This window comes from Fundulus heteroclitus, unplaced genomic scaffold (assembly GCF_011125445.2).
Source record: "Fundulus heteroclitus isolate FHET01 unplaced genomic scaffold, MU-UCD_Fhet_4.1 scaffold_54, whole genome shotgun sequence".
NCBI lineage: Eukaryota > Metazoa > Chordata > Actinopteri > Cyprinodontiformes > Fundulidae > Fundulus > Fundulus heteroclitus.
Window position 1 is genome coordinate 335070 of NW_023396967.1, and position 25901 is coordinate 360970.

Below are 25901 nucleotides of genomic sequence, written 5' to 3' on the forward strand. Positions count from 1 at the left end.
GAACTGGCAGATGTGCCGGAACAGCTCTGAATCCGCGCACCCTTTTCTGCTGCCAAAGATCTCTGGCGTTTTCACTTTTGTTGGAATGTTTTTTCCAGTGCTTAAAAATCTGATTTACTTTCTCAGTTCAATCCAACTTCCTCTTGAGGCAGCAAATGAATCGTTTCTTCTTATCGTGCACACTCTAGGGTTATTACAAGGTTACAAAACTGATTTTGCTCTGGTGTTTTTCTCCTTTGCTTCACTGCTACTGTTACCTTAAAGTTGTTTTCACCCGTGATAACACAACCATCTCTTTCTGGTTCCCTTCCATCACACTATAGCTTCGCCTTTGGATCGCTAATCTCAGCCGTGGACCCTGTAGCTACTATTGCCATATTTAATGCTCTCAACGTGGACCCAGTGCTCAACATGCTGGTGTTTGGCGAGAGCATCCTGAACGACGCAGTCTCCATTGTCCTCACCAAGTAAGAGTCTCTCCATACACTTGATTAGTGTTGCGCCGATGCCATTTTTTGGCCCTGATACCGATACCCGATACCTGGCTGTGCAGTATTGGCCGATACCGATACCATACCTGATTACCATCTGATTTGAATGTGATGTGTGTGTATATATGAAGAACTGCATACTACTTGGGGTAGTAGAACTTTTTGTTACCTACCTGGAATGGGTGACAATAGTTGAATAAACTTTTGGCTATCAAAGGCCAAAATAGTGCAACATTTGTGAAATTATAACATGTATAATAGTAGTGCAACAGTAAGACAGTAAAATTACATTACTAATTGAATAATCTCTTTTAAACCCTGAGCTTTGGCTCTCAAATGCCAAAAATAGTGCAACTTTCATGAACTTATATAACATGTATAATACTAGTCGGGAGAGAGAAGGCTGCATTCAAGTGACATACAAACATCAAAATGGTGTTGGTCACCTATTTGTTGGTACTCGCTGATACCGATACCACCATTTTAGTGCTGGATCGGGGCGCCGTCCGATACTAGTATCGGTATTGGTGCAACACTACCCTTGATGCCCGTTTATTTAGCATTCCACACTTTTTTTGGTCCTGATGTTATGCAATGTTGATATGGGTTTCCATTAGCAACTACCTTGATGATGACAGAATGTTTTTTTGTTTTTTTTTTTTTGTTTTTTTTTTTTATCAAAAGGAAAATATCTACAAAAATGCCAAACACTCAGACATAGCCTAAAGGTACAGTGCCTGGCAAAGTTGTTCATATTGTGAAATTTTTAACTTTTTGTCACGTTACTTGAATTGTTTTACTGGAATTTTATGTGATAAATGAAGACAAAGAAGCTTATGGTTATAATACTGTGTTTCAAAGTTTTTTTTTTTTTTTTTATTAAATGGCATTGTTTAAAGTCTTGTCCATGAATTCTTGTTTGGACTTAGGTCTGGATTTTGCAAAAATTGTTGTGCTGACTTTTAAGATCCAAGATGGCTTATGGGATTTAATTTTATTTTATTGAAAGGTTCCTTTGTATGGTTATGTGTCACCAGCGCAAGTATGAATAAAGTCAATCTATGGTTCAAGTCTGATATGGAGTGAAATAACGTCTAAGAGGAATCGTGATGCAGTTTGGCTGCAATTCACCACTTCACCATCTGCGTCGCCAATTTCCCCCGTCTCCAAAATGAGCGTACGTCTGTATCAGAGTTGCTGTGAGGACCGCACATTTTCCCACCAAGTCTTTGTTATAGATCCCAACTTTTGTGTGTTGGGATCTATAACAAAGGATGGATGGATGGATTATCTAGCCACGGAGCAATACAGTTTTACCGTGTAAACTGTGGATGACTTGGAAAAGGAAAATTTTAATTTTTTATGGATAAAGATTTTTTTTTTTGTTAAAATTCCCAGTTTGCACGCGTCTTTACTTCCCGTATCTAAGGAATGACACTGAAATTTGGATCTCTTGACATAACAAGTCCCTTTTTAAAATAAAGTGTAATAATTAAAGGCTACTATTTTGTAGAATATTCTTGTATTTCACTTTTACTTGTCCCCATGTTCTAGTGGGTCCCGTGGAGGCTCTGACATAAAAGAACAAAGTAAATATGAGATTATTAAAATGCAAAAATTCATACTGTAGAAAGTGATAGAAACATCTAACATGGACAGTATTTACACATTAATTTGTCTGCTGCTTTTTGCCAGCCCTCTCTCCTGGCTTTAACTGATTTTTAGGTGTTTTAATTAATGACTCAAATTCGGCAAAACCTTCCATTAAAAGCTCTTGTTCTGCTTGGAAAAAAATCTGTGGGCGTTCTTTGGCCATACTGAACAGCCAATAGCAGCGCTGCTGATCAATGTTTCTACTATCGATACATTTCCCCTTTTAAACAAACGCATGAACGCGCAGTTGTCTCAGATAACTCAATCCAGCCATACTAATCATAAACAACAGGTGTGTTTGAAGAACCCACTTAGCCGGATCATGATTAGCCGGATGAAATCATCTTGGATGTGTCATTTGATCTTGGATGTTTTAAGCAACGTACGGAGAACGGACCCCAGGAGCACACCATCCACACAAGGAAACGCGGTTTTGCCAGCGTCATCCGTTGAGGCCGATTTTCTCTTTAGCAGGGACAGCAAAGCTGGTCAGAGTGGATGGGGATGTGGCGGCAGTAAATACAGGGCAATGTTGTGAGAAACACCTTCTTTAAAAGACTTTCTTCTTCAGGTACACATACAGCCAAGGCTGAAATGGACTGGCTTATGGGTAACGCATATCCGTTTGTTAGAATGACCCAGTCAAGGTCCAGTCCTGTATTCAGTGGAGAATGTTTAGTGCCACAGAGGCAGCAAACTGGTGGCTCTACAGGTGACGCTAAATAAAAGCAGCCAGCCACACCTTTCAGTTTTATACACTGTGCTGGTCCAGCTCATAAAAACCCAGTGAAATCCATGTGGGTGTGTGGTTGTACGAAAAGAAAAAAAAAACGGCAACATTTTAAGAAATGTTAATACTTTTGCAAAGCATTTTATTGCTTTATTGTGTTATTTTCTAATTTGTAGCAGGCTAAAGTCAAGTTTTCTTTAGTTTTTCGGCTCGAGGCTCCGGAGGGAAATTTTCCATAGATTTTACAGAAAGGTGTCATTACCCACACGATGATGGGTCAGTGTGGACGCAGTTCGGGTTTCAGACGTCGCTCCTCTCATTCACTTTAGATGAGGTGACATCTTGCTTCCGAGCACTTGTTTGCTTTGTTGTTACCTCACGCTGCTTGTGTTTGAAGGGTGAGAAACGGTGTACCATTTCAAGTGGCCAGGAATCAAATCAAGCAGCAGATGGTGTGAATGGTCTATACTTATTACATTTTTTATTTTCCCTATGTGTGAAAACTGTTCTGTGGGTTAGGCTAATTACTGTACTGCGGTCAAGACGAGGGCGCCCCGCCTAATAAGAGGAATGAAGCAGTCATCACCTAAGCTTAATAATCTCTGTATTGCAGCAGCTTCATAAAAACTGGTTAAAGTCAGGGGTTTATAGCTAATGTTTGTCTCATTTCTCTGATCCTGTAAAAATAAGTTTTTTTTAAATATTAACCGGAGTCCAGTAAACTCACTCATACAGGAAGTTGTTCTTTTTTTTTTTTTTTACCTCTTCTGGTTTGTAATGATCACACATCAAGTCAAACTGTGACGGGAAGGAAAGATTAGAATAGAAACAAGTGACCTCTGTTATCTTCTCACATAGAAAAAAAAAAAAGCATGTCGTCATCCAACACTCTCTGACTCATCCCTGCGTTTAGACACATCCGCGTTTCCATCTGCTGAAAGTCCAGCTGCTTGAAGGCCGAAGCGAGCATCTGTGGCTTACACAAAATCCAGCTTTCTAGTGGCTTTGTTTATTCATTTTATGTTTTTGTAGATTTTCAGAGTTTCGGTAGATATGCTGATTAACATACCTGGGTCACCAGACACTGTTCCCTCTGTTTGGAGCAGCCAGACTGTTTATACTTTATCAGCAAACACGCTGGGCCAATGACAGAAACTTGTCTGGCCAGTTTCATAGAAACTAAGAATTTACAGCTTGTTTGTAAGCATCGGTGTAATACAATCCTCTGTCTTTGTGCTGTCCTTATGTCCACCTTATCTCACGGTTAGTTAATAGTGTAAAGTGATCTGAAGTGTTAGGGTGCCCCTGCACAGTAAATGAAGCCATCAATAATTTATGGACTAAACGGGCCTGGCGGTGTCTTTGCTGCTGACACCTCACTGGGCGACTTTCTTAGAAAGCTGCTTTGCGGTTATACCAGGTTGTTTACAGCAGCAGGGCAGCCGGATAGTACACATTACAAAGAGGTTATCTATTAGTTTTAATGCTGTTGGTGGTATTAATTAGAGTTAGATTTGATTCTATCTCTGGTCTATATTCATTATTAGTTACAAAACCTCCAGTAACTTCTTGGTGTGAACAGAAACAAAAAGATCTACTACCCAGGGGGGCGGGGCAATATATCAAGATTTTAAAAATATCAAGATTTTCAAACAAGTAATATAACATGACACTATGTCGTTTATATCGAGATGGTCTATGTTGCATTATAATTAGACTTTTATGTATCCCAGTAGGTAATTTTTCAGCTGTTTCTCATATTTATCTACCACTCTTTGTCAAAAAAATGCGCCTGTGAGACATTTGGGATAAGGCTTTGATTCAGAGGTGCCTTGTTATAATTAGTTTGTGAAAGGAAAAGCATATCGAGATAAATATCGGATATCGCGATTCAGCCTGAAAATATTGAGATATTTTTGTTACATATCGTCCAGACCTACTACTGTCATTGCTTCAGAACTTTATCTTAACTGTGGGCGCATCGGCGGAGGCCTCAGCTCTAGACGCGGCCGCCCTGGGTCAGAGGCCCAGCCCGCAAACCTTTGCTGCATGTCTCTCTCTCAAACCCACTTCCTGTCAACCTGCTGTTAGTGAATGCCAAACAAAAGAAAATGTATGTTTTACTAGGACGGTTTTATTCTAAATATTCTTAAAATAGGCATTTTAGCTGTAAAGTTGTTGTTGTTTTTTTTCGTTATCTCTGGTTAGTTTATAATTTTGTTCCAGTGACTTAGGTTTCCAAACATCTCTTCCAACTTATTTCGATAAATAACTTTGTAGGTTCTCTGTTGTAGTTTCAGTCTCGCAAAGATATGAAAACCATCCAGCGAAGACCTCAGAGTTGCGTCATCCTCAAACATGCGTCCTGTTTTCAGCTGATAGTTCTTTCAGAGTCATCTTCTTGGAACCTTCTGCCACACTGCTAGTTACAACATAAATACACTCTATTTCAAACAGGTGCTTTCCTGTGTTATGTGTAGACACAACAACTCATCCCTTAGGTTTAAGAGCCTTTTAATGGCTGATTCATTGGCTACAGTTTAGTAGCTTAACAAACTAAAAAAGAAAATCTTTACTCGCTAAGTGGTTAGTGTTGGATTTAAGAACAAAAGAGGCCAGGGTCCAACTATCTAGTAAAGACCTCAAAAAGCCATAAAAGTTTTTAATCAACATCATTTTCAAGGATTACCCAGACGTCTACTTTCCTGTTAGCAGAATATTAACTAATTATTGTGGCTCAGATCGTGTCCAGATTGATTGGTGAAGGGTGATTTTCCACTTTATGAACTATACGAAAGGATTATGTGAGGTAATCTTTGTTTTTTTTTGTTTACTGTTGTGAAGATTTGATTGATGTATGTAACTCTGATCATATCTTGTCTGGATGCACCTGCATATTTCCCGTGTGAAAGAAGCTCTCATGCTCACAGGTTCACTATTGTGTTTCCACATCCAAGGACACAGAGAGGAGTTGAGTTTGATAGGAACTGGATCGTACCAGTGGACTGCACTCCTCTGACGATAACTCCCACTTTCTTTTGTTAACCCAGAATGTATAAAAGTTAGTGTGTTCTTTTTCTCATTGCTCTGTTTCCTGACTGCGTTGGGGGACAGAGATATTCAAACGCTCATGCCTTTGAATTAAAATAACTTAAAGACAGACGATGCATTGTTTGTTTTCATGAGTGGTGTGCTCACTTAATTGATAATTATTAATATCTATAACATTACCCAACAAGATTTTTGGGTGATTGGATTACAGGCATATTTTTAATCCTCATTTACTCTTCCACCAGGTTCAGTGGTGGAGTTTTACTGCCCCCCTTCAGTCAGACTGCGGTATTACAATGCAACGCACAGGGATTGTGCCATCATTAATCATTCTCCTATTTTTTTTTTCTCGTTACAGCACGGCAGAGGGCTTTTTTTCCCGCTCCGATAACTCCATGGTCACAGGCTGGGAGACTTTTGTGCAAGCGCTGGGGTATTTCCTCAAAATGTTTTTCGGCTCCGCCGCTCTGGGAACTCTGACTGGGCTCATTTCAGCCGTTGTATCCTGAATGATTCACTGAGTGTGGCTCTTTTGTGCTTTACACACACATGTGTGTACGTGTGTGTGTGTTTTTTCTTGTTTTAGTTTTAAATTCCCTAACTCAGCTGTTAGTTTCTAAAACACTTCGACCTGAGGAAGACGCCATCGCTTGAGTTTGGTATGATGATCATCTTTGCATACCTCCCGTACGGCCTGGCAGAGGGCATCAAACTGTCCGGTGGGTGCACGTATGAAAAGACACATACTCATCTAAAACAGCTGCAAGAATTTGGTTTGTCTGCGTTTTTCGCTGACCACCTCCTCCTCCTCCCACCCACAGGAATAATGTCCATCCTGTTTGCGGGGATCGTGATGTCTCACTACACCCATCACAACCTTTCCCCCATCACCCAGATCCTCATGCAGCAGACGCTGCGCTCGGTGGCCTTCATGTGTGGTGAGTAATTTCCTGCTTAGCTTTAACCCCCCCCCCCCCTTCTCATTTAATCTGACATTTTCAGAAACTGTCTTTAACTTCTCCCCACAGAGACGTGTGTGTTTGCTTTTCTCGGCCTCTCCATCTTCAGCTTCCCACATAAGTTTGAAATATCCTTCGTCATCTGGTGCATTGTAAGTTGCTTTTTATGCAAAGGCCAGCGTTAAATGTTGCCGTCAGTTTAGTTTAATCAAACCGTGTCTCTCTCTGCAGGTCCTGGTGCTTCTCGGCCGAGCGGTGAACATCTTCCCCTTGTCGTTCTTGCTGAACTTTTTCAGAGACCACAAGATCACACCAAAAATGATGTTCATCATGTGGTTCAGTGGTGAGAGGCCAGCCGGCTAGTTAATGGAGTTTAAAGCTGTTGGACCGCCAGTTTCCTGTCACAGTGTTGCTGAAGTGTTGAGTAACCAAATGAAAGGAAATCAGTTTGTTTCTGAGGAAAATGTGTGCGTCTTTATCATATTTTTGATCATTGTTCAGATTTCCTGCTGCACAGTCATAACCCTGTTCGTCAGTGAGATGATTTTTTGTGATTGCGTCTCAACTCCCGCGTCACATTCTAGCTTTTGGTTCCTTTGCCGCTTTTTTATTTATTTCATCAAAGCAACAGTCAAAGGGCTTGTCAGCTGACTTCGGGAGAATGAGTGAACATATGACCCTAAAATAGTGATTTCTCGCTCATAAAAGAGTGTAAAGTTACAATTCTTCAGCGAACAAGTAAAAACCGGTCAAACCAGCTTTCTGAGTCTGAAAATCAAGAGCAAGGCCTAATTGATTTTTATTTCATTTTATTGACACATGCAACTCAGGAGCAGCTTCATCTACATAGTTCACATTATTATTTCTAATCAAGTCTTTTTAAAGGTTTTCACTCCAATAAAATAAATGACTAAAAATTCCCAATATTAATGTTTCCCCAATATCCACTGAAGTTAGAAAGTATTAGATTTTTTTCTGTCATAATACAAATCCACGTCAGATAAGGTGTTGGTCAATACTCGTTGAAATCTAGTTGAAATCTGAAATTGTATTAAAATTCATAAAATCATTGTCATGTACAGGCTTGTCGATTCAATCCCTTTATTTATAGTACAGTCCAATAATTCACTACATTTTCCAACTGTTATCTCGGGTTATAGTATAATTTTTAATTTTGTTCAACTTGACTCACCCACCAATGACGTTTAGGACTAAATGGTGTCTCATATCTGTTTCTCTTGAAATTCTTCTGATAATATAAAACTGGAAATGCACATCTCTTTATCGTTTGTTTCTAAATATAAATCTGACTCAACATACAGAGCTCCAGTCTTCAGCAAACTCACATCTTGCTGCAGCTGACAGCTTTTTTTTTAACTGTGCTCTTTGCTAATGTAAACTAACACTTGCATGCTTAATCTCTGTTGTGACGCAACCCGTTGATAACCAACATATCTCCACTTAATCGAACTCAAACAAACTCTCCTGATCCATAAACTTCGCTTTGAACGTCATAAAATGTAACAAGTGTTTCGATCGGCCAATGGGAGTCTGAGCACAGCATGCAGGGCATGCACCCTGCAGAGACTAAATATTTCTGCAGCCAATACAGTCTCTTCATTGTTAGAGGAAATTCAGACTTATTAGATCAAAATAAATATTGTGAATGGATGCAGAAGCAAACTGCATTAATGATATATTTTTTAAAATGAAGTCAAAATACACTGCACCAGAAATATAATATGGATCGGGTTATATTCATTCCTTACCCGCTGACGTGCTCATGGATGGGGACAGTGTAGATGTGGATCATTTCAGTAACCGCTCATTTAGCCCATTTGGGAATTCAGAGTCCAAGTTATCCCAAATAACTTGTAATTACTCCAACATTATGTTCTTTGAACATGCTGTTGCTTGTTATCAGTCAAACTCGATAAATGTTGCAGCCAACTCTGCAGGTTTGACTCTCCCGCTGAGTCCCTGTCAGGCTGACATTACTTGTAGTTGTGTTGTTTTTATTTAATCATTATTTGGGTCAGAGACGTCAATATTCCTGCTTCTTTGTTATCGTAGTGATTACGGGTGCAGGTATTTTGCACCGTGAGCCATTGCGTGTGTGAATTACGTGCTGCTGAGGGCTAAAACCCCACCATGCAGCGAAGCAGGACAGCAAACTGTGAAAACAAGAAATAGTGGTTCAGCCTTTTTGTTATCCATAAATAATTAAGTCAAAGAACTCTGGGCTTTCTGGTCTTTGACTTAAATGAGCTGTTTTTATGAAAAAGAAGTCTGCCATTATGAAGAGCAGGTATTGATTTTTTTAATAACTTTCCTAGAGAAAATGTCATCCGCTATCTCCAGCTTCTCTTTTTTATTAAGAACCACATGATTATAGACTTCAGATTGCAGAATTAGTCCCAGGTAACGGAGCTTAGCATCATTTTAGATAAGTCCCTTTATCTCTCTTTTGCTAGGGTTGCGCGGCGCCATCCCCTATGCTCTGAGCCTTCATTTGGGCTTGGAACCCATCGAGAAGCGTCAGCTAATCGGCACCACCACCATCATCATCGTGCTGTTTACCATCCTCTTCCTCGGGGGCGGGACAATGCCTCTCATCCGCATTATGGACATCGAGGAGAGCCAGTCGCGGCGGAAGAGCAAGAAGGATATCAATCTCAGCAAGACGCAGAAAATGGTAATGAAGTCAAAGATGCTCTGCGGTTTAACACGCAGTTAGTTTGTTGTCTGCGCATCTATATTGGCTGTGCCATCCTCTCATCTGTCAGTCCATTTCTGCTCGCCACATAGTGGGAAACATCAAAGGGCTTGATCGGGGCTTTTTGAGAAAGATGCTGAGTCAGCAGGGAGCAAAGCTCTCTCCCCACAGATGCACTTCCTGGCATTGATACAATTTCCCAGAAAGAAGAAGACAGGCTATTGTGTTTAATATTTCAGCTGCCTGCGATGGCTCTAACTCTAGATAATGGATCTTTTTTTTTTTTTTTTTATGTACGTTTTACTGTTGGGGGTCACTGCCTGCTGTGGGTAGCATGTCTACCTCATTCACAGCCCTATTATTTGCCAAGTTAAATGTTCCTTTGGAGGTATCAGCTACCAGATAAAGAAATTTCAATTTTTTTCCCTCATAACTTTTAAAAATCAAACCCCTTGTTTGTTTTTTACATGCATCTGTCTGTGACTCCCAGCCTTTCACCCAGGCCTAGTTGTTACGCCCTCTTTCCTTTCATTTCCTTGCCTTTGCCTGACTGCCTTCCTTCTTTCTCCCTGGCTTTTGTCTCTAGGGTAACACCATTGATACTGAGCACCTATCAGAACTGACAGAGGAAGAGTATGAGGCTCATATCCACCAGAGACAAGATCTGAAGGGCTTCTTGTGGCTTGATGCGAAGTATCTTAACCCCTTCTTCACTCGCAGACTTACACAAGAGGTAAGTTCAGCTAGATAATTCTCCACGTTTTTTCCCTCACTTGTGTAAGTACAGTACCCACAGTCAATATTTTGTTGGATTTTCTGTATGCGTTTGTCATAAAAAAGCAACGCTATCAGTGGTGAGCAGTGCAGAGATGCTCATCTGTCTGTGTGGCTTTATGCAATCTTTTTTGTTTCTTTCTCCTGTATGTAGGGAGAAATGTAGGGGCCATTTTAACTGTGGTTGAAGTCGTTTGCACGCCATCTGCATGTCTGTGCAAGTGTTTGCGTTTGTCTGCACTTTCATTTGAATATGGAGCTAATGTAAACCGCTGCGAGTGGTTGGTATTCTTAGAAAAGGGCTATATGGATTCAGCCCATTTATGCAAAGTGCATTGACAGCATTTGTTTTTCCACTTCGTCACATTCCAGCCCTGAACTTCAGTGGGATTTATTGGGATTTATGTTAAAGACCTGAGGGCTGTTTCACAAAAGGTGAATTCAGAAGTCCAGGATAAGGGATAAAGCCAGGCTTGACGTAGCGTGATCTGTGCTTCCTGGCTTTGTCCGTTTCACAAAGGCCGATCCAGGCTCAGGAGGTGCGACTATTTTGAGCCAGGTTCAGGTAACTGCCTGCCCCCAGCTTTTTTTCAGGAGACCATGAGGGTCCATCACTGTTGGTCCAACCGATGAATTGCTTGTGCCGTGCTTCAACCCAAACAAGCAACAGCTTATGAGGAACTAAAGCGCAGTATACTGAAGAAAGGAAACACTGCCTCTGTTATAAAGGAACAGACATGTGTTTTGAGCTACTTATGTGGCAGACATGTGTTACACTCATTTTCTACGACATATCAGATTCTGTGGCTCTAGAAAGCGCTGTTTCGCTCACCCCTCCATGACTCCTGAAAGTAAAGTGGTAGAGGGACAACCTTTGAAAAACCATGTTTACCCTCATGTCAGATTTTTATTGTGGCATTAATAATTAATACAAAGATTGTTGGTGTGTAAAAACGATAAGCATAGAATCTAAAACAAATTCAAAGAAGTTAATGTAGGATAGGTCTACCTGATATGGAATAAAATGATCTAATTATATCAAATAACATCACATACTTTTCTTTAACAGTTGTGAGGTCACCAGGCCTTGTGATTTGGATAATTTTCCTTTTGTGGCCGTGATATTGAATATCAATTGTGTGCTCGTGAGAGACACTACGTTTGTTCTGGAGGAATCAGTGAAACATCGCCCCCTAGAGTCACAAAATCTGATATGTCGTGGAAATTTGCGTAAATATTAAACAGCTTGTACTTGTATAGCAGACTTTGTTAAGTCAGACAACCCCAAAGCGCTTTACACTACAGTCATTCATTCCACCATTCACACCCTGATGGTGGTGAGCTGTGTTAATAGCCACAGCTGCTCTGGCGCAGACTGACAGAGGCGAGGCTGCCATACAACGGCGCCACCGGACCCTCTGACCACCGCCAGCAGGCAATTTGAATTTTATTGGCAAATACCTCTGCTTCTTTATCAGCCTTTCTCTAATCCCCTCAACACATGTAATGGCCTATTAAAGGCCTTTCTGTCAAACTTAGAACAACAGCAATCCTAAAAACATAATTGATTAGTAGCAAAATACACATGGATAATTATAAAGCTAATAATGGTGTAGGCTACCGTTACAATGTTAAATAATAAAAGTAATTGACTGAATGCCAATATGTATCAGTGGTATTTTAATGCAGGTTGATTTAAAACGCAGATAAAAAAACTGAATCACAGAGAAGGCTCCAGAATGAGCTAAACTTGGCTGTTAGTCTGGTCTGGAGCAGGCTAGCTGCACAGAATAAATCACCACGGTAGCTTAAGTGCTACTGCTTTTGTGAAACCGAGTTAAGGCTTACTTCATCCAGGATATATGGAAAATCCCATTTTAATCCGCTATCTTAGTTTTGTTAAACAGCTCTCAGCAGGGTGCCAAAAGTCAAGGCTTCCAGAGCTACCATCCAGCAACGTTTATGTGTGGCCCTTCTCCAACACACCTGTATCAATTCATTGACTGTTACCTGGCCTCTGCAGAGCTGAGTAACAAGACATGAGGAAGAAACTCATCCGTTTGTTTCAGGTGTGTTGGACAATGTGGTTCTACAACATATTTGCACAGGGGGAACTGAAAGCGAATGAATACAACACACAGCTCTCACGTTTATAAAATTATAAATAGGTTGTGATGTGTTGTGGGAGTTTTGGGTGGAATTCTAAGCAATAGTAACTGAGTTCCCATCTTTACTAAATGACAAGACGGTGGTATAACGTTCCAGCACTTTTATTGAGAAACAGAGCAGAGATTCACATAGTTGGAAAGTAATCGCACCCCACGGTTCCGCTGCAGTCTGCGTCTGCCCTGTCTCTGTCTGTCTCACTTTCGGGCTTCCCCTAATACTGCACCGTGGCCTTCCCATGAGACAAAACAAAGACAGTCTATCGTAAACAATCAGTATCCCTCAGCAGCTGCAGCATTTGGCCTTGCAATCAGAAAACAGTGGATCTTATACACAGACATCAGGTCTCCAGGCCTCCTCTGTCCGAGTGGTGTGAGGCCATAGTGACTTCAGAATAATAATTCTTATAACATTCCTCTCTTTTTTTTTTTTTTTTTTTTTGATGATGGCGTCGTCAGCATCAAGACAAAACAAGATGACCCATCACTTGAAAATGTGAACAAAGCACAGAGGAACCATTTCTGTAACCTCGTAAAGTGGGACCCAAAGGGTTCCCGTGTTGGAACCGGGTAGTGCTGGAACTTTTAATACAGATCAACATGAATGCTTCATAGAGCTTTAACACACAAGATCAAAGATTTAGCTTTTGTCTACAATTTAGGATTCATCTAATTAGGTAAGGCCTGTTTTAGGTACCTATGCGCACATTATTTTAAAATTACATTAGACTATGGTAAGCTAAACCCTGTTCATTAACCAAGGTCGAATCCGTCTACTCTTTACCCACCCTGTAAAACCCCTTACTTGGTTCTCCATTTACCATTCCCATGGACAATCATCCATGACTTTCATACCTTACAAATCCAGGAGTACCACTGAGGGGCATCAGAGGGCAGGCTGGGTCTTTGTCATCAGAAAAATTCATCCTATCTAAAAGATGACAAAAACTGATTTGACCCCAGGTGAAATCACGCTCTCGGCCAATCTGAGCCTGAAACCCCTGTATTGAATCTAAGTCTTATCATTACCAGCTAATATTAAAGGATCTTTAGAGCCAATCCGATCCTGGTTCTTCCTATATCAAATCAAAAGGTGCATAAACCATAGATCCTTGTGTGTCTGAAGCAAACAGTTTCCAATTTTTCATAACCCCATATTGATCAACATGATGTAACATTAAACTGTAGATCTCATAACACAAAAAAATCAAACATGTGAGTCAGTGGAACAGAGCAGTTAAACAAACAGCAACACAATATGAGAAGAGTTCTAAACGTCAAGAACGCAAAGTTAAGAAAGCCTTCAGGCCATTCAGGCACAAGGCAGAAAATAATCTAATCGCGCTTAGGGTCTCTTCAGGCAACTCCTCCCGTTGAAGAATAAGGAATCAGAGTTCTCTGGCTTCTTCATCCCCAGTCCTCTTCTTGGTTCCTCCTCGCAGGCTGGACGATTGAGCAGGATGGTAATAAGTGTTCAGTTCTGGATGGGCACTAAGCATTTTATTTTGCATTTCTCTCTAATAAAACACTTTGTGAAGATGGTCTGCAGACACGAGTCCTTGTTCCCACTAGAGAACAGAAACAAGGTGTAATTAGTGTTCTTATCAAAACCCCTTTCATGTGTCATTTATTAAAACATCCTCCAAGCACTTTCACATTCAAGATATTTCTGTGCACAATTATTTAGCTCTCAGAATTCTGCAATTTAATTATTAGTTAAAAGAGTAATCTTTAAGTTCAAATGTATCTGCAGTAAATTCATAATAATTCTTAACAGAATGCTTTTAATGTGTGTCTTAACTGTTGTTGTCTGACAGTTGAAGTTCTCTGCAACATAATTTCATCATCATATTCGTTTCATGTCATTTCCCAATTATTTTAAAAAAACCCAACTGAGAAAAAGAAAGCCTTTCCATGTGAAAGCCTTTTCCCTCTCTCCCTCTTTTTTTTCTTTTTTAAAGAAAGCGAGGTGCTGTTCTGCACTGAAAAGACAAAATATTTATACCATGCTGCTACTGTTCAAGGATGCCAAGGTTCTACAACACAAAACAAAGCAGAGAGCAGGAGAGAACAGGAGTTTTTTGAAAACGCTCTAACATTGTAGAACAACTAAAGCTACTTAAGCAAATCAGAATTAGTTCCCAAATTAATCCTAAAATAAAGTAAACCTTACATTGTGATTATTTATTTATTTATTTATCTTCTTAAACTGAGGATTAAGGACTTTTATTAAGAAGTTCTTGGGTGAACGCATCTCTGCGTTCCTATTTGTCTAGGCCTCTGCAATCTGATCTATGATCTATGTATTCTGAGTACCCGGTCAGGAAGGGTTAAGGTTCTCTGAAGCTTTCTGTTTTCAGCAACCCTGAAAACCCAGAACCCTTTACAGTCAGTGTAAGGTGTCAGATGACATGTGGGACCACCTTGTCGTCCCTCTGGTTCCACCAGCTGTGTCAAGTCCACAGCAGCTCGTCCTGGGTGCCATGCCCCAGGGGTCTCCACACCCCCCTGTGTGGAACGTCTCTTATTGTAAGGATCTCACCTTACGTGCTGTTCAAAACAGGAGTTCCAATGTGGGATGTATTTGCTGCTTTAATGTTCCTCAGAGAAAACCTTCATTCATTGATATCACCTTCAATGTGTTACCCTTTTATCATCACAGCCCCCCAACCATCCTGACCAGATCCAAAATGTCCCCATAATCTAATCTAATTAAATTAATCTTACTTATTTTTTTGTATGTAAGACGATAACCATTAAATTATCCTGATCTAAAAGCTGTCAGGTTAAAGGTTTGCTAAACTCAGTGTTGTGTTTTTTCCCTTAGGATGTTTAACTGGTTAATAAGACTATTGAGATATTTGTGTTCTAGTTGAAAGAAATTAAATCTCCATAAATATTGTAACCATTGTACACTGATGCTTTAATCCTAAATTTACCCATGTTAGTTAGTAGGATGTGTCATTATGCTAATTTTATTGCAACATTACCCATTTTAGCCAGTAATCTTTCTTTGCGTTTTATTGATGCCTGCCAGAGTAGCAGAAATCAGCTTACACTAAGATGTTCATTAAATGAAATGCTATTTAAAAGTTCAGATTACTCTACCTATATAGTGAAAACTAATTCATTCATTTATTTATTTAACTGTTGATATAATACCCACTTAATTTATTAAGTTGCTCCATGATTCCATCAAGGTGCTTCTTTAAAAGTTTTCACCTTTACATAATCTTAATGTGTTTCGTAATGTGTGTTTTGTTTTAATTGTGTACAACAAAATCTGAAGTGAAATGCATGAAGTCGTGTCTGCAGAACTCATCTGTGTTTGTTGTCGAAGGTTGTCCGATGCCTCAGTCATAGTCCTTCATTGTCCATTTTCAGTCCAATGTCTAAATTCAGCAGCCCAACATTCTCCTTCTCATCAAGAGTCCATCCTCCAGTCCTCACGCCTGCAAACAGAATGAATTCTGCCAGCATTTTTTGCCAAAGAAAACGCTCCATAGGTTGAAAAGAAATTACAGCAAAGCAGTCACAAACATTTTAACTACAGTGTTCCCTCTAACATGACAAACATAAAAGAAACAAAAGGATAAAAAAAATAAATCAAACTTTGTCTCTGACAAAATAAAACTCAAAACTGGATCAGGCTGAAGTCAATGACATCACCTTTAGTCCTTGTCCCAAGGATCAGCCCCCATGGCACTGCGGCACTGTTTCTGCATTCTCTCGCATCTGAGAATGTCTAAAATGAGACTAAATCTCTATGTTAGCACAATCCTATCATATTGACCAGGTTTCTTTGCAAAGAAAAGAAGCAGAAAGATAGAGCTGTTAATAGCAGAAAGCAACAAACATTTTTAAGACACCACCTTTCCTGCTGGAAGATCTGGCATAACTTGGTTAAAACTAAGTATAATTTAGTGTCCAAATCTGATTATTACTCCTTACCGCACTGCTAGCACTGTCTTTTCAGAGTCTTCTATTAGCAGAAAGGTGGCGTCTCCTTTAATCTGAAAGCAATAACTCAGAGAAAAACAAGAGTGTTAATAGCATGCAGCTAAAACCCTGGTCCCCTTAGCGTCCCTTTAACGTGATGTTTTCCCCTTTTTTTTTCTGATCCTGGGAAGGTTTCTATTCTTCCCCTTTCCTTTGAAACTCCGTTCAAAACACCTCCAAAAGAAAGAAAACAAAAAAAACGAAAGAAATGAACCAAACAAAATTAAAACAAAATTGTTTTCCAAGGAGCACAATTATGTCTTTTCCAATATGACATAGGTTTTTGACTTATTACAAACCTTTTTGATATCCTTCTGGTCCTTTGACCATGTGTATTTGCTGTTAGTAATACTTTTATACATATATACCTTTTCAATCTTAATTGGTCAAGGGTGAAACTTTAAAGCAATGATTGTTCCCTTTTAGTTTTTGAGCTTCTAGTGTTTCTCTATAAATGATAAGAGTTTTCCCCATAATTCAGCACATTGAGAAGGCTACCCAAAACAAACCAAGATTAGAATTAGAATTTAACCCTTCCGAAGCTGGCTTTATTTTATTTTTTCCCCTCTGACATAGTTTTCGTGCCCCAGGCCAGAACACACAGACCCAGCCTCGCCATAAACATTCAGATGTTTAAATCATGGTCAGATTTGTTTATCATATCTATTGTCCTTCTCAGGTTATGCCGTCCGTCTGAGGTTCACCTCAGCGCAGCATAACTAATAAAATCAGATGATTTTTTAACTGATGACGCGTGTAACGTGGCCTTCTGATATTTTGACGCTTTTCAAAATTTCTCATTAGTTGCATTCAAATCCCAAATAAAAGAAATAAAATAAATTAATTGAGAAACCCTTAGAAAACAACCATATTTAGTTCCATACAGTTTGTTCAAAGCACAGTTTTCCCTCATCTATTTAAATCAAAAATCTTGTATATCTAAACTTCTTTCAACTGGACTGGTTTGTGATGAATCATTATTATTATAAGCAATGAGATCTCAGTAATTTTAAATTACTTTAGGGCAAAAAAACAAGTGATAGGATCTCAGCCTAAATTTGTAAAACAGTAAACTTAACAAGCTTATGTAACGCTTATTTCCAATTTCTAACAAAGCTGAAATATTTCCGTTCAAGCCATGTTAATCTCTCCGTGTATCAATTTAATTTGGTCCTGATATTTAATGTTAAAAAACAAACTTTGTTATTTAAATCTCTCTTTTACTGTACCTCTATTGTTAACATAGTCCATGCTTAAAATGTCATTTGAATTACGGAGCTGCAGTTCTCCCAAAACAAATGAACATTCTGAAACCATGAACATTACTTTTACCCCGAATTAATTCACACAGACGAACGTTTAGTTACATAGATACATACACACGTACGGTTACATACAAACGATGACATTCAGACAGACAAACACGTGCAGGCCTGCTTTCTCACCATCTTAAATAGTTCTATGTTTTTCATAATTTTTTAACGTCAACGCCGAAAGATGTTTTCAACGCGTTAAGTTCCCGCTTAGTTTAAAAGGTGGAGAGCGTGCGCTGGTTACGACCCCCCGATGCTTCGTCCACACGCGGTTTTACGCTTCAGTCCCGCAAGGATACAACTCTGTGTCTCGCAGACACTTGGACACTTACCCATTTTTGGAAGTTATACGTCGCTATTATCAGTTTAGACCAATTTTATCCACAACGGAAGTGCCTAATCGGTCCCCACGTAAACGCTTCCCCGGTGCAACGCCTTTTTAGTTTCGTTTCCGTTTCCTTGTTTTTATCGCTTTTCTTTTTTTCTCTTAATTTTATTTTTATTATTTAGTAGCAGTACTGCAATAAAATAAAAATAATAGTAATAATAATAATCCCTATGTGAGAAATCTGCATGTTTAATCAAATCATTTCAAATCATTTATGCATGTCATGCGTCTGGGCCCCTACGTTTTTCAGCATGAAATCGAACGTCTCACCCTGGGGCTAGGCTTGACCCTGAAAAACCTCTGCCTTTCCCCCATTACACTGACTCTTCCGCTTCCAGACTTTTTTTTGTTTGTTTTTATTTATTTTATCCTTTTTTTGTTTTTTATTATTATTTTTTACGTCCTTAGCACGATCGACCAACTAAATGAAAGGCCTCACATCCGATGGTCGCCTTTTTGGTATAATGGTCGGGGTCCCCACTTATCAAAGCTGCAAACGTCTTCGCAACAGTCAAGGACTTAAGCATCCCTGCCGCTTTCATCCACAACAGAAGTGGACAGCCTCTTGCACAAACCCAAGACAAGAGGACTTTAATGGACCAGCTGCAAACTGCTCAGCCGGTCACCTGTTCTCCAGGTGAAAATCACTCTGCCACTCCTCCCCCCTTGTGGGAAAGTCCGTATTTCAGCTGAAAACGTATTCTAATTAAATTTTGAATTTTAGTTTAATGTTTAAACCTTAGTCACCGTTCGGTATTGCCAACCCTGTTTTATTTGCCTTAAGGATTAAATATAATTCATTATTTCTACCGGCTTTTACTTTTTCTACCTTTTAGGTTTACAGTTTTTAATTTTAAAATTTCTTGAGGTATACTTTAAAATGGGGTTTAAATTTTAAAAGCTTGCAAGCATTTTTGACCAATTGCGTTTGTTTTTAAAAGAGCTGGAAAATAATCCCCTTACCGTCTCATGAAAGAAAGGTTCGGATCTTCGCGCCGACGCCCAGAGACGCTCCGAGACCAGGAGCTCCTCCACATCCCTTGAAAATCCATTCGGGGTACCAGAGGCCGGATAACCTCTCCGGGCCGGCCAAAGCAGCTCCTGTCCTCGGACTCCCTCGCTCGTCGGTCGGAGATCTTGTTCGTTTACGCCAAATTGTTGTGGGAGTTTTGGGTGGAATTCTAAGCAATAGTAACTGAGTTCCCATCTTTACTAAATGACAAGACGGTGGTATAACGTTCCAGCACTTTTATTGAGAAACAGAGCAGAGATTCACATAGTTGGAAAGTAATCGCACCCCACGGTTCCGCTGCAGTCTGCGTCTGCCCTGTCTCTGTCTGTCTCACTTTCGGGCTTCCCCTAATACTGCACCGTGGCCTTCCCATGAGACAAAACAAAGACAGTCTATCGTAAACAATCAGTATCCCTCAGCAGCTGCAGCATTTGGCCTTGCAATCAGAAAACAGTGGATCTTATACACAGACATCAGGTCTCCAGGCCTCCTCTGTCCGAGTGGTGTGAGGCCATAGTGACTTCAGAATAATAATTCTTATAACAGATGGGATTTTTATTTGCAAAGCTATACATATTCTGTAACAGGCTTCAAAAACACAACGGTCGCAATCAGGAAACGTGAACCATAAAACATTACTGTTCCATGTGATCTCCCAGCTCTCTAAGTTGCTCCTGATTCTAGCACAATCAAACACATCAGGATGTGCAGCTTCAGAAGGAACGATCCTCTTTTTTTTATTTTATTTCCTCATTTTGTAAAGAAAAAAATAATAAACTGGTGACTGTTTTAAGTTTGTTCTGAGGGCTTTACCCCTCTTTGCTGCTTCCCCCAGGATCTGCCACAGCATTTCGTTCTTCAACTTTCTGTTCGCACCCAGTTGGCAGTATCAGGGGAGTTTACTGCTGAGGTCAGCAATGATGCTCTGGTGCTCTAGAGAGAATCGTATTTTCATCGTGTCACTCCCTCAGATGTTTTCTGTGTGCAAAATGGAAGACGCTTGTGTAATTTGCCTGTGAGTGCGATGCACAGGAGTTGGCATCAAGACTTCACAAAGCGTCAGTGGAATCAAAGACGTACCTAAGCATTAAAAATGCAAGCACATCACACAGAACCAGACAGCTCGTCTCTGGGCGGTTGTTGAACATTGAGGCTACGAGTTACATGATGTTAAGCCCCATCCTTCCTGTGCTTTAATCTTAAAAACAACCCTTTTGATTATTTTCTTACTCTCTCTGGACATGTAGTGAGAGACACTTCAAGGTAACATTTGGGTTAGTGTTTGAACCACAGATCATTGGAGCAAAGAGACTACAGTAAGCTAATTAAGATGAGCCAATCACTTATCACCATTAGTGCCATTATTTGCCAAAAGCAGGCTCTGACTGCTCTGTACCTTTGGGTATTGTTTTGAGTCCCAAACTTTATTGCATTAGGTTTTCTTATGGCAATTTGCATTGTTTCTAGGTTGCCATAGAGGGTGATCAGACATCATAATGTCAATTACAAAGTTAATCAAATTCAATTTAATCGCAAAAACCTGATTTGCACTGAGGTTTAGCCCTGCCTCAAAACAACCAACATAATGACCTAATCAATAGATGTGGGAAAGCCTTAATCCATTTCACAGCACATTTTCATTCTTTCATTCTCAGCTTAAAAGCTACTTTTAGTCTAGTCTTTGTCGACTAAATATTTGTACATTTTACAAAATGACGTTTGCTGAGAATTTTGTTGACTAAAATTCCTGAAAGGTGTCCGATCTTCGGGGCCTCTCGCATCTTAAGAAAAAAAAACATTTCTTGATACTTTGTTATAATATTTATACTAGGAAAGAGTGCAATTGAAGTCATATTCAGGGATGTACAGACACCTTTAGGTTAAGTCTCATTGGTTATTTTTCCAAGTTCTCCCACCTTTTCCATAGGTTGGGGGATGAAATCCATTTTTTGATGCAATAAGATGTGGAAATAGACTATTCTAATTTGACTGACAAATATCAAATCTCAATTCTCTTTTGTCAAATAACAATTTTTATTTAGCCTTGCATTGTAACCTGAATTGTAATCGACTCATCAAGGGCCTAGAGTTTTCCCAGCCCAACAATCGACCTGACTGATCAAATCTAATTGGTTTTGGTGTCCATCCTATATTTTTCTTTCTTATTCATGGGGGCAAATGTTCGTCACGTTTGTCATTGTTCTTGACAAATTACAGTTTTTTTTGTCCCGTTTCTGCCCAGAAAAATGTCCGTTGACAGGGGTAGATATTTTCTGTGATGCTGCCTCCTTCAGACCATTTGCAACATCTGGAAAAAGGACCGTCCAAAGAAGAAAAGTCGAATGTCGGCATGACATTAGTATGCTGTAGCTTGTATTTCATCCAAGGGAGAGAACTGATGCACAAAATGACTGCCATGAATAACAGAGTGGAATCCAAACATCCTGTCTGAGTTAATGATGCTGGAGATTATAGATAACTGAGTGGTTTCAGGATTAAAACACTGACATTTGGATGCTACTCTGGGAACCTCTCCTGGTTCTAATGTCATCTAGAACCTGTGGTCAGTCCTTAAAAAAATAAGATAAAAAAATGAATCAGCACCAATCAAGAATTTGGCCCAGATGGAACAACAAAGATTAATTATTTGCATAAACTTGATGCATTTCTCAGATAAAGTCTTTGAAATATTATATAACACAGTTATTAGTAAAGTTTAGTATAGCATAGATATATATTTTAGAAAGTAATGAATACTTGACACTGAAGTAGTTGTGTGATATATATCTCACACTATAAAGTTAATGAATTTATTTATTCTGCACTTATTCATCTTATACTATATAGCCTATACTACATGCATATTGGCCAATACTTATAAAGTAAAAAAAATGCTTTCTCTTTTTTTAAGTTGCTTAAAACAGAAGAAACAAAACTCTGAGTCACCATTTTTCTCTTACTTGTGGCTCCGTCTTCCCATCCGTCGTCTATGCGGGGTTTTATCAGCGGGCAGGTGACAGTCAGTCTCTGCAGTAACACCCACACACCCGCCGACACTCACCTTAGCAGAAAATGTGCTAAGCTGAAGATAAAGTGCTTTCCCTGGCCAAAGTTCTCTTTGTTGACCTAGTTTAAAGCAACAAAAAGTTAAAGTTTCAGCAGAATGAAATCTGGGCTTGAAAATTGGGTGACCTCGCTACCCGTCGCACCCCCGGACGTGTCAGCGGGGTTGCTGCAGGCTCGTCAGTCGGGAGTTAACCTTCATTGATATTTCCCTCCATTAATCCCGGATCTTTCTCATCGTGGTGGAGCATACATTTTTTTTAACCCTTCTGCAGTTAGAATGGCTCCAAAATGTTATATCATTTCTAACAGATTCCTTTTTTCTTTATGGTTCGTATTTGGATCAGTATATGATTACATTAGCATCATCTCAAAAGGCAACATATCTAGGAGTTCAGGGCAGTTCCTTCTTAGTCAGTACGATGCCAGACACAAGGTAGTTGTTGTGAAATCCCTTACAGCCCATATTTTCTTCCTTCAAGGTCCCATCTTCACTTTTTATTGTCTTTTAGCACTGTACGACATCTTGACAGCAAAGCGCGTCACTTCCGGTTTAAGCCACACGATGCAAAAGTGTTGCTGAACTAAACATTATGCTAAAACTAAATCAACTTTATACCTTAGAAGGGATAACAGTGTTGCTGTTTCTCTTCATTTCAAATGATTGTCTTTAAATTATCCATGGATGTATCAGTATTTCGACACAGCGGTTAAGTTCCAAGTTCAATCAAAGTAATTTAATCATATGTAAGGAATATTTCACATCATTGACAAAAAGTTAAATATGAGGCACTTTACCAGTTTAGTTGAGTACCAAGCTGTTCTATTAAAGCTCTGTTGTATTTGTCACTTCCTCTGTATGTTATTGTGTCCACACTCCCTTTAGCTGCTTACTGATGTGCACAACATGTGTTTCAACAGGACTTGTTACACGGGCGGATCCAGATGAAGACGCTGACCAACAAGTGGTACGAAGAAGTCCGCCAGGGGCCGTCAGGGTCTGAAGACGACGACGACGAAGCAGAGCTTCTGTAAACAATTTAGTTCCTACGAAAGCAGATCCCATCTGTCCTGGGCTGTGGATGTGTCTGTCGGTGAAGATGAGCTTCCTCTTCACTGTTAGTCACGGGCGGCTCTAGTTTCTTCACCTGCTGCTAAGGTCATGTTGGTGAAACGCCTTAGCCGGTGCCCGTGGAGAATTGTTTTACTGGGTCAAGAACGTGAGAAGTCATCTTCCGAGTAAAAAAGAGCGAAACTGTAACACAAACAGTGGGTAAAAAAGAAACTTTATTCTATTATTAGTTTCTAAAGATACTGACTACACTGGCTGTTCCACTGGGCTCCATTTCCTTTTGAAGACACAGGCGGAGATGTGTCCTGTTTTTTTTTTTTTACTTTCATGATGGTCTTGTCCAAAGGGAATAGTAGCAAAGAAACTGTGACGGGAATTTTTATGTTAATCAACACCGGGGTGCTTCTTCCCTCTGTGTCTTTTAATTTTGTCTTTTCTTATCAGAATCTTTGGTAAATTTCACTTAAAGTAATGGTTTCACTAGGGATTGGAAAGGAGAAATAATAATAAAAAAAGTCTTGCTTCAAGCAAGATTTCAGAAGGGGAATTTTAAATAAGCTACATGTTTGCATACATTTAATCCTCACTGTGCCTCTTCATTTATATGCTTTAATCCGTCGGAGTTAATTTATTTTAGAAAACATACAGGTAAACATATGCCATGAAGCTGAGAATGCAGATGATGAATGAACCCCCCCCCCCCCCAGCAACAAGGCAGCCAAAATAAATTCAGAAGAGAGTTAAAACAAGTGGGACGTGTCGAGGAAAACAAATCATTTTAATTAGAAAGCTTAGTTACGGGAGCATGATTAGTCCCCAGAAAATTGGAAATTACTTTCATTTCTGAGTACGATACCTGCACTTATCATTTTCTGGTGAGTTTTCTGAATCTGCACTGGGTCTGAAGCTGGCCTTTGAGGGTTACTTTTGCATTTCGCATACAGATGCGTACAAATGAATGTGAGGTAGATGATACTGGTTTAATGTCCATTTGCTGCTGTTTTCTGTATTTATTTAACAGAGGTATTTATCCACTTTTTGTCGGGTTTTGTATACGATTCTGTGGTCATCACAGGATTACTGGAAAATAAAGAATCTATATTAAATCCCCTATGCACTAAATTCTGTCCACTGTTTTTGTCTTCAGCAGCATTTTAAGAGCATCACCGATGTGCATCTCAATGAATTAAAATATTATTTATTCTAGTAATTTAGTTGAAAAAGTTAAATATTATTTATACACAGAGTGATGTATTAAAAGCACGTTTCTATTAACAGATGATTATGGTTTATAGTTTAAAATCCAAATTACAATATAACAGAGGAACATAAGCTTTCATCCACAATGTCCATGCACTGGTCAGCGTAATCTCACACTTGGTGTGAGCTCCTAATGCATGAGTGACTGCATCAGTGGGGTGTGACAATGTGGTGATCCTGTGAATCTCCTGAGGCAACCATACAGGTGCAAAAAGAGGAAGTTGAATGACTGCATGACATATAAGCAAAGCGATGCTGCTATCAAGGAAAAAAAAGGAAATAAGAGAGTAAGCAATATTGCATATGTGCAGGAGCAAGTAGAGTCAATTGTGCATCTTGAAAAAATTCATTAGTTTTTGTCACTCATTTCAGAAAGTGAAGCTTAAATTGATTTATTCTACAACAAGGGAAGTTTATTTTTGATCACAACATGAAAAAGGATAATACAAATACAAATGTCTCTCTGAATATTAGAATGTCACGTAAGATCAATTTAAAATAAAGGATAATTTAAGCCTAATTGTCAGCCTTTGCAAACGCGTTTATTTTGCTGCACTCAATAATTGGTTAGGCCTCCTTTTGCATGAATTACCGCATCAATGCGACGTGGCATAGAGGCGATCAGCCTGCGGCACTGCCCAGGTGTAATGGAAGCCCAGATTGCTTTGATAGAGGCTTTCAGGTCATTTACCTTGTTGTGTCGCGTGTCTCTCATCTTCCTCTTGACAACACTCCATAGATTGTCTAAGGGGTTCAGGTCGGACCAGTTTGCTGGTCGATACAGCCCAGTAACACCGCTGTCATTGGACCAGCTTTTGGTACCTCAGGCAGTGTGGGCAGGTGCCAAGTCATGCTGGAAAATGAAATCAGCAAAAAAGCCTGTCGGATGAGGGAAGCGTGAGGTGATCTAAAGTCTCCTGGCAGGTGGCGCCGCTGACTTTAGACCCGATAACACTGAACCAAAACCAGCATATGTCATGGCTCCCAGAATCATCGCTGCCTGCGGAAATCTCACTCTGGATCACACGGATTCTGTTCTTCTCCAGGCTCTGGTACCTTGGTTTCCAATGCAAAATGCCTTGATGTGTTTTAAATGAAAACAGATCGTGCACCACTGGCTGATCTGGAGAAGATCTGTTTGGAGGAATGGGCCAAAATCCCTGCTGCAGTTTGTGCAAAACTACAGGAAACGTTTGACCTCTGTAATTGCAAACAAAGGCTACTGTACCAAATATTAACGTTGATCTTCATAGGT

The 25901-nt window shown here is 39.7% G+C and overlaps 1 protein-coding gene across 2 annotated transcripts in view; it reads left to right on the forward strand.

Moving 5' to 3' along the window:
• slc9a8 (solute carrier family 9 member 8) overlaps window positions 1-24508 on the forward strand; it is a 46005-nt gene extending 21497 nt beyond the window's left edge. For both annotated transcript variants that reach the window (XM_012862318.3, XM_012862320.3), the window contains exons 8-16: window positions 324-467; window positions 6284-6425; window positions 6539-6644; window positions 6747-6863; window positions 6954-7036; window positions 7116-7227; window positions 9359-9579; window positions 10187-10333; window positions 23236-24508. In XM_012862318.3, the coding sequence (XP_012717772.2) occupies window positions 324-467; window positions 6284-6425; window positions 6539-6644; window positions 6747-6863; window positions 6954-7036; window positions 7116-7227; window positions 9359-9579; window positions 10187-10333; window positions 23236-23349 (1186 nt within the window). In that variant the 3' untranslated portion in view covers window positions 23350-24508. The remainder of the gene's footprint in view (window positions 1-323; window positions 468-6283; window positions 6426-6538; window positions 6645-6746; window positions 6864-6953; window positions 7037-7115; window positions 7228-9358; window positions 9580-10186; window positions 10334-23235) is intronic.
• The last annotated feature ends 1393 nt before the right edge of the window (window positions 24509-25901 follow it).